Consider the following 11,925-nt stretch of genomic DNA (forward strand, 5'->3'; position numbering starts at 1 on the left):
ATACTAGAATTGTGTATCGCTTTATGTTGTTCAATTTCCATTGATATTTAACAAACAAGATTAAGTAGTATCTTCTAACGAAATTAACGATTTTATTTAAGTTAATTCGATTCATATATTTCGAGTTTCTTTTTCATTAGTTAAATACTTATGTAAATGGTGGTTTTAAAAATTCCGAGCTGATACAAAATCTGCTGAGAACAAATCAAAACGAAAAGTTTGAATTACAAGCTACAATTATAATTCTTCTTTCAAAAAATATACTTTTGACTTTAAATGACTTTAATAAAAATGAAATAAAGAGAAAGAAAGAGAGAGAGAGAGAAAAAAATAATTTAAATATTACGTTCTCGTATATTATTCATTTATAAGAATAATTGATTAATGTAAAATAATCTTTAACAAAATCAATTTCAATGTAATTTATTATAAATTACAAAATACATGTGAAATGACCAGAAACGATCATTAAGGCTGAACGAATAAATGAATAAAAAGCATTGAAGTTTTGTCGATGTAAAATATATTCGCTATATTCACTCTTTAACATCTAAAACTTCATTTCTTTAATAATATACCGAAACTGCTTCATGGATAAATACAGTTCCATGGATAAATACAAAGATCCATTGTCCACAGGTTGTTTGTTAATTCAGTTCGAAACAGTACAGTCAATTAAGTTGTCAAGCATTGAGCCTAGAAATGCTGTCCTCGCACGAAACCAGTATACACGCGTATTGTTTGATGCCCTCGTGATTATCTCGAAGACGTCAGTATTGATTGCCACCCCATTAGAAAGACCAGTATTATCAGAAAACTCTACTCCTTTTTTACTGAATGTTCTTTTTATCTCAATGAAACATTTATATATGTGTGTGTGTGAGTGTGTGTGTATTCTTATGATAAATAAAAAAAAAAGAGAGAAAAGAAAAATATGCAGAACATTTCCTTTCAATTTTTTCTTGCTTTCGTAACAAATGAAAAAGAAGAAGAAACATGTCAGAAAAAAATTAAAAACGACGCACGCATAACGACTTCGTGATTTCCGAAGAAACCTTAACGGTCGACGCTCACGTAAAAGAAAAACACTGCAATCGTGGAAAACGTGACGACTATTGTACGATGTGAATACTAATAGCTTTTGGTACGTTCGTTTTACGTACTACTGTTGTTACTACTTTTTTTTTCCCCACCACTATTGCAAATTTTAATATCAAAAACTAACACAGTTAAAAGAAAAACACCTTTCCTGAGTGGTTCGCTTTTAATTAAGCTTCTGTTTAGAAACAACTACCGAAAATATTATTTATTATAATTTTTGTTCTTAATTTATTTATTTATTATTTTTTATTTTCTTCTTTATAACTACATAATTATTTATCTAATTAATTTTTATAAATATGTCATTTAAAGGCACCAAATTTTCCGAATAACTTGTGCAAATTTTTTAATCAACCGTAGTTACCATTTCCCGGAAACCAACGAATAAATACAATTACAAAAATCTACGTGAAATGCTTCATTGTATTATTATTTCTTTTTTTCTTTTTTTGTAATACAAAAAATAAAAAAATTATTAAATAATAAAGAAAATGGAAAAAAAGAATGAATAATGGAAAACAGATGCGATTTATTATTAGTACTTATGACCAAATATCTTATCAAACGACATTCAATCTTAAAGAAAAAAAGAAAAAGAAGAAATGAGATTAAGGAAAAACGATCCGAGCGACAACAAAGCTTATTGCAATTCATCCTTCTCAACGAGTGATGCTGCAGGCTGTCACCAACGCCGACACCGACGGTGTGCTGAAATAAAATGAAAAATGTACGATGCCTTTTCATTTGGCATCTACCAGGACATGACTCTTTTTCGATGTTACAATTTAATTAAGAGAACGTATATAATATACATGTGTTTTATATAATATATAATAAATATAATACGTCAACTTGTGTGTCAAGTAATTATGTGTCCAACCATCAAATATTTCGTCTAATTAAGAGCATCAAATATGTATTTATAAAATATAAATTTTCCATTGACTGTGTGCCATTTCAAATTATTCACGTGAATTATTTTGCCAATGAGAAGTGGCCGAAATATCACCATTGTTGCGTTGAGTTCAACACAATTGTTTTAGACAGCTGCCACAGCAAGTATACCGTTCTTGTAAGATGTTCTTGAAACATATCAACTGAATAAATTCGTTACAAGTATAGACTGACGATATAATTAATATCAAAATCTTAACATCTATTTATGTATTTTTTAACCAATTAGTTCTAATTGATGAGTACATTCGTAATGAAGAAATGGCGACATTTTGTCTTATGACGAGTAAACTCATCATGCGAAACAAGTAATTACGATTTGATATTTAAACTGCAATTATAATAAAAACTAAAATGTATTCGTAAATTTCAACAAGTTCGAAATATTTCGAGACGAAATTAAACGAAAAAAATATATATAAATAATTATTATGAAAATACTACATATAGTGTGAAACAGAACTAGGTCGACTAACAAAACTTAATGCTACACGTTTAATTGGGAAACATTTTCAAGATAACATTCCAAGTAAATCTTCAAAATGTTATTTTACACAAAGATATTTACAATGTTACTAAAATAATATTCGAAAGGAATCAAGTTAGTACTATTGTGTATTTTGTAACTTATTTTACCAAATATCATTGAACAACGACAGATTAAATTTCTAACTAATTGTCTTTCTAAATATATATTTGATTTTTTATTTATTTCATATCTAAATTACATGTTTAAATTAATAATATTATAACATATTTATACAGGAACGAATTATTACTCTTTTTTCAGTAAAAGTATAAAAAAAGGATAGAAGAAGAAATCATGCTGCATAATTTTGAAGCAGACTTTTAATCTTTTTGAAAAAGGGGTATATTTGTTTTCCTCCTTATTTTATAAACTAAAATTTGAAAATTTGCATCGCGCTCGTCCTCTCAATTGTACGTAAAGCCAAATCTTGTTGGAAAATCATCAAGCGAAACATCCATGTAAGAAAGGCGATAAGTCAGTAGATTCTATGCACGAAAGCACGTCGGATATAAAGCGGGCACTATGGAGTGGGCTTTTAAGATCGTAGGAGATTACTGAAAACAGTATACAGTTCGGATTTTATACGAGCCCATAGTCGAGGTAATCACCATGGAATCTTATGAGATAGAAGTTAATACGGGCACGCCCGTATCTGACGTTACGATGCTCTCCACGTGATTGTGTACAATTACCAGCCACGAAGGAAGATAGCAATGTCATGAGAACCCACTTTTCCACGTTGAAACAAGACAACGATCGTTTTTGATCCCTCATTGACAACATTTTCCTACTCGTTTATTTTTCATTACATTTTTTGTTAACCGAAACAATTATTCTTTTCCCTTTGTTTCTTGTTCTTTTTCTTTTTCATTTTCTTCCTCATTTTCCTTTCCTCTTTAATTTTCTTTTTCTTTTTTTATTATCTTGAAACACTGCAATATCATTAACATAAAAAGATTTAGGTAAATGAACCTTTTAATTTCGACGTAGATCTCAACAACATTTCTCCGGCCTTGGGTTTAAAATTTACGTTGCTACAAGGACAATTACTAATTTTTCTTTTTTTTTTTCTTCATTCTTAAAATCTGCAAGATTAGCGTAAAAACGTTTAAGGAAGTTCAACTTGTAATCTCGACGTTAAAACGACAGAACCCAGTTACTTTAATTTCTATTGTTCTCGAGGAAAACTTCTTTTAAAATCTGCCTGGTTAGCGAGCCCTTTTTAAATGAAATAACTGACTTTCGCGCTCTTGAGAATATAACATGCGTGTCCCAGCTTTCCTTGAAACTATGTATTAGATAAAAAGAAGAAAAATAATGTTAAATATAAGTAGATTTGTCTCGTTCATAATATTCCTACTTTCTAAGTAAAACGGGTTTCTATGTAAGAAGTTTGGACTTCTTCCAAGAATAATCTTTGAGAAATCATAGATAAGAAAGAAAAAGTATAATAAAAATTAAAAATGCTTAACTGTATGGGGAAAAAAATTTCACTACTCTGTCTTTCTCGTGGGAGAACAGAGAATACAAGAAGTATAGTTTTCGTGTTCTAAAGTCGGAATACTTTTGATAAAGTTAACATCTCGTTCAAACTTTACATTGCGGTATGATATTCAAAGAAAACCAAACGACAATGTTGACGAAAGGAAAAGGAGAAAGCTCTCTTCTGTTGGAAGGATCGTGAACAAAAAATTCTATTGTTTCTTATGTAACGCACAAATGAGAAAAATGAGAAGGTTAATTAAAATCGATAAAAAGTATATCAAATTTGAAACAGCTATGTAAGTACTCATTAAAAACACATTCAGTTAATGAAAACAAAAATTTTATTCATTTATATTTGGTTCCTGACATAAATGGCTTCTTATTCGTATATTTTTTGTTTTGTTTCTTATCATTAACCTATTTTTGTTTCTGCCATATCAATAATCTTAAGTAATTGTTTACCGTTACTATTATTTCGTTTCATTTTTAAATAAAAAATCTGTAAACATCTTGTTTATCTAATGAAAATACTTGAAAACACTTGAATATAAAGCTTACTTGAACGAGTATAATCGAATAATAATATGTAAGAGGATTACTTCTCATCTGATAAATAAATTGAAAAGTTTTATAATAAAATTTTCATTTAATCATTGATAATTTGAAAATGAAAATGAATACTTAACTTAAATCACATTATAGTAAAAATTATAGAAAAAGAAAGGAACAGAGAATATGTTCGAATAGGCATATTTAATAATGGAAACATAAGTATTGTGGCATAAATTTATTTCATTCAGGAAAATTTATCTTATATTTTTAATATTAAGAAATAAAAATATACTCAATTATAAAAATAAGATATCGTATATAATATAAACTACATAAACTAACAATACTCGACCGTAAAAAAATACGCTATATTCCATAAATTTTTTAAAACTTCACGATGAGCCTTCGTTAGTTCTTTATCGTAGAGAATAAAAAAGAATATCAAAGATTTTTGTGTTTTACTCAGTTTTCTTTCACGAGAATTAATTTTTATCTTTCGTTTTATTTTCTTCGCAAGAATTGTTTTCTTTTTCTTTTTTACACAATTCAAAAGAAAATAGAAAACATTTTTGTAAAAATATACGAATATAAACAAAACTCTACTATCTCTCTCTCTCTCTCTCTCTCTCTCTCTTCTCGTAAAACACAATCTACCTCACTTTAATCTCATTTTCCAATACCAAACGTATCTACACTCTATAAGCTTCATTTTATTCCTCCTTCGAATGATAAAAAAGATAAGAAAATGAGCATGATTCTTTTTTTATAAAAGAAAACCCATAAAAATCATGCCATTAAAATGCCATAGAAATATAAGTTTTATTTATTCTTTTAGATATATGGTTCTTTACAATTTTTATTTCACGTTATGAAATAAAGTATTGTATGTTTAAAATGAACTCAAAAGAATATACAAACGTAATATATTTTGCCATTTATTTTTTTTTCTCTGCCACTTTCTCTATCTCTCTCTCTCTCTCTTATACATACATCAAGTAACAAATAATAAATCAAATAAATCAATTACTTCATCACAAGGGATAAAACCATCGCTAATTCCGATTATCCCCAGGTGACAATGAACATGCCAATTATAATGCAGTAAATAGGAAAGCAACATGAGAGAATATGAATTCCTAGAACATTTCTCTGTCAATAAAATACCTTCGTGTTATTTCATAATGACATTCAATATCGAACATTCCCAATTGTCTGATCAATATCGAAACGTTTCACTATGAGTTGAACGTCGAACGAAGCAGAAGTAATCCTAACCTAAAAAAGAAAATACGTGGATTGAAAGAAGAAGCAAGGCTTTCAGAAAAGTCTGCCAGCTTTCACGAAAACTCGTAAAAGCTTGGACGAAAAGAACGGTAAAGGCTAATGCATGGGAATTGGTGAGAAAGGCACCAGTACTGTTAGTTCTTCTCTACTCGCGTTAACTCACGTGAACTCGCATGTTCCAAGAGTTCGAGCAAATGAAGATTCGTTATGTGAGCCATTCTTAATGTATGTATATATATTTATGTATGTACATAAAAGAATGCACTTTCTTTACTAAGAACACATGATGAAAAAATCTGTCGAATAAGTAAAGGCTTCTTATGGAAGCGAGAATATTATATTTAAAAAAAAAAAAAATAAGGGATAGGAATCTCCCGAGATAATCAAAAACAGGGATCAAAGAATAAGGGATCAAAAATAGCTGTCTTAAGAAACATCAAGTAATGCTGCGATAAAGGCAAGAAACAAAAGTATTTACGAAACCAAAAAATTATAATGAACAAGAAGAAAGTGGAAAGGAAGACATTGATCTTATTCTTATTCGCATCAGTCACATCAATAATGGTTACCTTGTTCGCCAGCTCGTACAACGGTGATCGCATGAATCGCCAAAAGTACGAGGGGGAGGGCGAGGGTGGTAGTGTGCTGTAGATATCGGCACATCTCCAAAACGAGAAGGACCAGTCCCTACGTACTGTCCTTCATTCCCCCTTTAGCAAATAACGATGCAACCAGATTAGGGTTGACCAGGGAGACGGAAATTACGAGAACAATCCAACTGTTCTCGACACACTGATACAATATACACGTTGTTCTATGTATATTATGTATATATATATATATATTCTTCTCTATCTCTCAGCACAAATATCACTTAACTAGCATCTGGCACTACACATTCGTACACTGTCTCCGTAAGAAAGCCCTTTAATTTGAATCCATAATATTCGCCGGGCAATCGTTCCCTTAAATCCACTAACTCGTAGTAATCATCAATGGTGAAATGGAAATTAGTTAGCCCCAAAAGAGAGAACATTCTGCTCGAGTTCATGCTTCTTCGTATTTCACGGCACTTCCACGGAAGACCGATGGAGACAGAAACGAATGAGCAGCGAATGGAAGGTGGTACCGTGTGCAAGAATGATCAACGACGAACTTTGCAACGACGAGGGCGAAAGGGATGAACGCTGTAGTAATCTGACACCGTGTTGTGAAACAAACGTATACGTACAGGGTGTGTATATTAAATGGACGCACGTTAGCTGACTATAGCCTGTTAAACGTCGGCCCATTAGATCCAACGGTCTAAATATCGCTAACGATAATGTGACCTTTGAGAGTCATACTGGCCACGTGTCCCCGTTACACGGATCACGCACACACACGAAATACAGAATACACCGATAGAACCGCGAACGACGTTAACATAAATATTATATAACGATTTCCTATATTTGGTATAATAACAAAACCGCGAATCATCCCGTGAGTTTGATGCGCTATCATGCGATCTTGTCAACTCGTTATCAACGTTATTATCAACAACGAGAATCAACGCATACTGATCGTTTTAGCACGAATCCTTTAGCTAAAAACTTAAACTTCGTTAAAAGCTCTAACCGGAGATATACTTGTTAAACCGGATAAAAGTTTCCCCTGCGACGAATTTTTCAAAATAATTCATTCCACGAATATTAGAACACAATAGCACGATGTTCGAAAAAATACAAACGGCTTACGAATATCGCAGTTACATTATTAAAAATGTTAGCAACATCGTCGAGAGAGAAAGAGAGAGTGAGATGGAAGAAAGAGAAAGAGGAAAAGAAAGGAGGGAAGTACGCTGATAAGACACTGAGTAAACCGATGTACAAACACTCGCGCGTGTACGCACACACACACAAAGCACAAAATGTATATCGTTGCTTCTTGCTTCTCCGTTTGCCTCTTCGACGCACAGATCCCGTCTCTGAGCGGGAAAATAAACTAACTATACCTCTTCAAATAGATCCAAGAACGAAACTCACTCAATAATTCTTATTACGATCAAAATCAAGTAGAAAATAGATGAATTAATTCAAACTAAAGTATCGTTAATCACTTAAATAAGCTCGATAACACTCGTCTATGCGTATCGACATAGCAATTTTAGCATTCGTATCACACGAAACAAACACCAACCAATCGACTCTTTTCATACTATTTTATCAAACGTAGTTATCCACTTTTCAAGCTTCAAATTGCTTCTTCAAATGTTAAACGTGTAATATACCACCTTTTTGAAAAACGATTCAAGCGATATACGACGAGTCGATCGAATGAAATCGTACTTTCGTTACTGTCCACTTTATTTAAATTGAGTACACTTCTCCAAGTGAGAGAAGAAAAGAAATTTGAACGGCATGCTGATTGTTGACATCCTTTTTCGAGAAATCTCGTTAGCTGAAGTATACACGTGAGAGGAAGGAAAGAAGAAATAAAATAAAATAAAAAAAAAAAAGTAACAGCCAATAAGACGAGCAGAACGATATGAAGTGCTCCGATAAAGAAGCCCTTTGACGAGCAGATGTAGCAGTAGCAGCAGTAACAACAGCAGCAGCAGCACGTACCCGATCTGTGACGATGCGAGCCGTGCGAGCCCGAATGAACGGATCGCGCGACTCACTATGCTGCCCGATACCAACCTCGATTCAACCCACCGCCCTACTCTCCTCTCACTCCCTCTCTCACTCTCTCTCTCTCTCTCTCTCTCTCTCGCTTACTCACACAAATACATACCCACATGATACACTCTCTCTCTCTCTTTCTTTCTCGCTTACTCACACAAATACATACCTACATGATACACTCTCTCCTTCTCTCTCTCCCTCTCTCTCTCTTTATCTCTTTCTCTCCCTTTCTATCTCTCATTCGTCCAGTTGCGCCGAAGCGTCGCGCCGTCGCGCTATTCCTGTCCGACCGAAACTGCTGTTTACTACTTATCTCCTCTTTTTCAACCACATCTCGATCGCCACTCTACTCCTACTGCCACTAAACGCGTCATACTTGCAAATCGAAAAGTAAAGGAATAATAAAGCCATTATAATCATATTCGATTTGTTATGTTGAATTTTGTATGATTTCTCGGTGATAAGATAAATGGTAATAACGTTGATGACAGTCTAATCCGAAAAGATAAATTTAGATTTAGTATTTTCTTTTGTAGAATATATACAAAATATCATATTTAATTATGGAATATAATATCGATAGATTATTATTAACTTTTATCGTACGTAGTAAAAATTCGTTGTAAATATTTCAATATTTTACTTTAATTCGTCGCGATATTGGCAATAAATATTATTTATATATATATACAAATATATTATGATATTATTGAAAAAGTAAAAATCAAATATTTCACGAATAAAACGTTTTTGTATTATTAAATTTCTCTCTTCGAATCATACTATTTTGGCCTAAAACGTTCTTTTGTGTGTATGTGTGTGTTGTGTATTGTCAAAAATAATAAAGTTTATTCAAAATTTGATAAAACACTCTCTCTCTCTTTGTATATAAAAGCTCTAGCTGGATTTTTACAGTACGGTTAACCCGTTGCCTTTGTCTTTTTACAATAAAGTTATAAATCCTTAAAAATGCAGTGTTGACAATAGTCTTTAAATCACGGTTTTTATTTATCACACTTATATAAAAATAATATATAATAGAAGTTACAATCCTTTTGACGGTTTGAACAGGCACGATAGATACGATTGCATGTATACATATGTATATATGTTGGATTAAACGAGAACAGATCGAGGGGATAAAATGTTTTGTATGCATCGAAGCTGATCCGTTTTTTGTTGGTTCACGAAACAAGGACGATCGTAATTAAAAAGTTTAGCTTGATTGGTCATCGCGCGGACTGGTGGCAGTTTGTTCTCGACAAACAGAGCTCGCTGAAGTCAACTGCAACATCGGCGAGTTCGCTATCGAGCCTCGCATACCGCAATCTTCCGGAAGTTGAAAGCACCACTTGTACGTGAAATCATTCGGTTTCTATCGGATGTATTTGACCGATCGAATCCTCGCGTTTGTGACGTTGCTTGATGTCTGATCGGCGGGAAAAAAAAAATTATTGCGGATTATTTTGGAACGAGTACGTATACGACATGCGTCGACTATAAATAAAAATAATACAATGAATAAAATATCTATCAAATACAACAAATAATATCGATGAAGATATATATTGTACAAATACTCGCAAGATATCAATTGCTAATCAGAGAGAAATACAAAAAATACAGAAAACAAAACAAAAAAAGGTAAATAATAATATGCTTATCGATGTGCGTATTGGATAAAGAAAATTCCATGGGGGAGTGTGTCAAAGCGATACTTAATACCTGGTACATGGAATGCATTTGTAAGTAGAAAATAACGATTCCCATTGGACGAGGGACATTAAGCAACGACTAGTGGTGCTATCGCTTCCAGTCATAGAACGCGGTAACTCTTCTACCATTGGTCCAACCTACTGTGCAACATCAAGCTCGCTCAATCTTTTCGCGTGTCTTCGCCACACCGGTCAACAAAAAGAATGTCTTTGGAATGCAACGGAGCACAGTTACGAGTAGAAGAATACAGTGAAAAAGAGAGAGAGAGAAAAAGATAAAAAAGAGGAAAGAAAGAGAAAATGAGAAAGAATGTGTATAATTCCGGATATACAGGGTACTCGACTAATGCGTAAAAGCACAACCAAAAAAATAGAAAAAATAGAAGAAATGGAAGAAATAGAAGAAAGAAAATCACTCAGTTGAAACGTTCTTCTATTAACTTCGATCTACATTAGATGCTCAAATTCACGTGACAAAGTAGCTTTCAAAGCAACTAAACGCGAAAAATTCCAAACGAAAGGTAGACGTTCAAATAAAGAGATCAAAAAATCAACAAAATTCAACGACAGATAGAAGAAAAAAAAAAAGAGTTTGAAACAATAGAAAGTAGTATACAATTTTAATTACCCCACTATAGAATACTGTTTTAAATGCAGCGTCAATGAATGCATTAGATCTAGAACAATCCTACCAAAAATTTCCTATGTGTTTTGATTAAAACTGATATTGCGAACGATGTTCTCTCACCCGCTTTCGTTCTCTCTCTCTCTCTCTCTCTCTCTTTCATGTTTTCATGCTCGTCGTTGATTAATCGTGCCGTTGCGCTCGCATTTCTCCTTGCAAAACGTACAGGAAATATATCTTTAGGAAGATAGAGACCAGAACGTGATCTCTCTATCTCTTTCTTTCTTTATTTTTATTTTCATCTCTCTCTCTCTCTCCCACCCTTTCTTTTTTTTTTAATATTAATCGACATCAATACACTTTAAAGCCCTGGGATCATCATTATCCTTCCGTAGAGATCCACATAAGATCGATAGTTCGATATAAAAGAAATCATAGGTCGGGAAAGTGATTTCTATCTAAACGACAATATAACTCGAACGAAAGCAAGCTCTCCTTCTCAACTAAACTGCAAACTTCTCTGACCGAGGCGCAAACAACAAACAGAGCGTATGAGACTATCGATCTCTCCGTCAGTAAATTATCGATGAATTGAAGAAATCAGCCGTAACGATGTTACGTTTTAAAAAACAAATTGATGAATAATCGTATATAACTGTAAAACTAACAACGATTGTTATTTAATTCTTTATAACTTAATTATTCGTCGCGTCTACAAAATATAAAATTTATTATTTTGAAAAAACTTTAACCGTTTGAATCCCAAGCAGCGCGATCGCGCTGTTCAGATTTTATGTCGAGAAAACCCAGCACACTTCGAGCATTGTGGACAACTGACGGTGCGTTACGTATTGTCGACATAAATTAAACAAGCGCTATCGCGCTGCTTGGGTATTTTCGTACATATATAAGGAAAGCGCGATCGCGCCGTTTGGGATTCTTCGACAGTGTTTTTTCAATACCGTCTGGGACTCAAACGGTTAAATATGATTAAATATTACATATATTAAA

The 11,925-nt window shown here is 32.8% G+C and overlaps 1 protein-coding gene across 2 annotated transcripts in view; it reads right to left on the reverse strand.

Annotated features, from left to right (window-relative positions):
• LOC122517033 (alkaline phosphatase-like) overlaps positions 1 to 8,560 on the reverse strand; it is a 142,053-nt gene extending 133,493 nt beyond the window's left edge. For both annotated transcript variants that reach the window (XM_043635328.1, XM_043635327.1), the window contains exon 1: positions 6,475 to 8,560. In XM_043635328.1, the coding sequence (XP_043491263.1) occupies positions 6,475 to 6,568 (94 nt within the window). In that variant the 5' untranslated portion in view covers positions 6,569 to 8,560. The remainder of the gene's footprint in view (positions 1 to 6,474) is intronic.
• Positions 8,561 to 11,925: the final 3,365 nt, after the last annotated feature.

The sequence above is a fragment of the Polistes fuscatus genome, unplaced genomic scaffold, assembly GCF_010416935.1.
Source record: "Polistes fuscatus isolate 324 unplaced genomic scaffold, CU_Pfus_HIC Scaffold2, whole genome shotgun sequence".
Taxonomy (NCBI): Eukaryota; Metazoa; Arthropoda; class Insecta; order Hymenoptera; family Vespidae; genus Polistes; species Polistes fuscatus.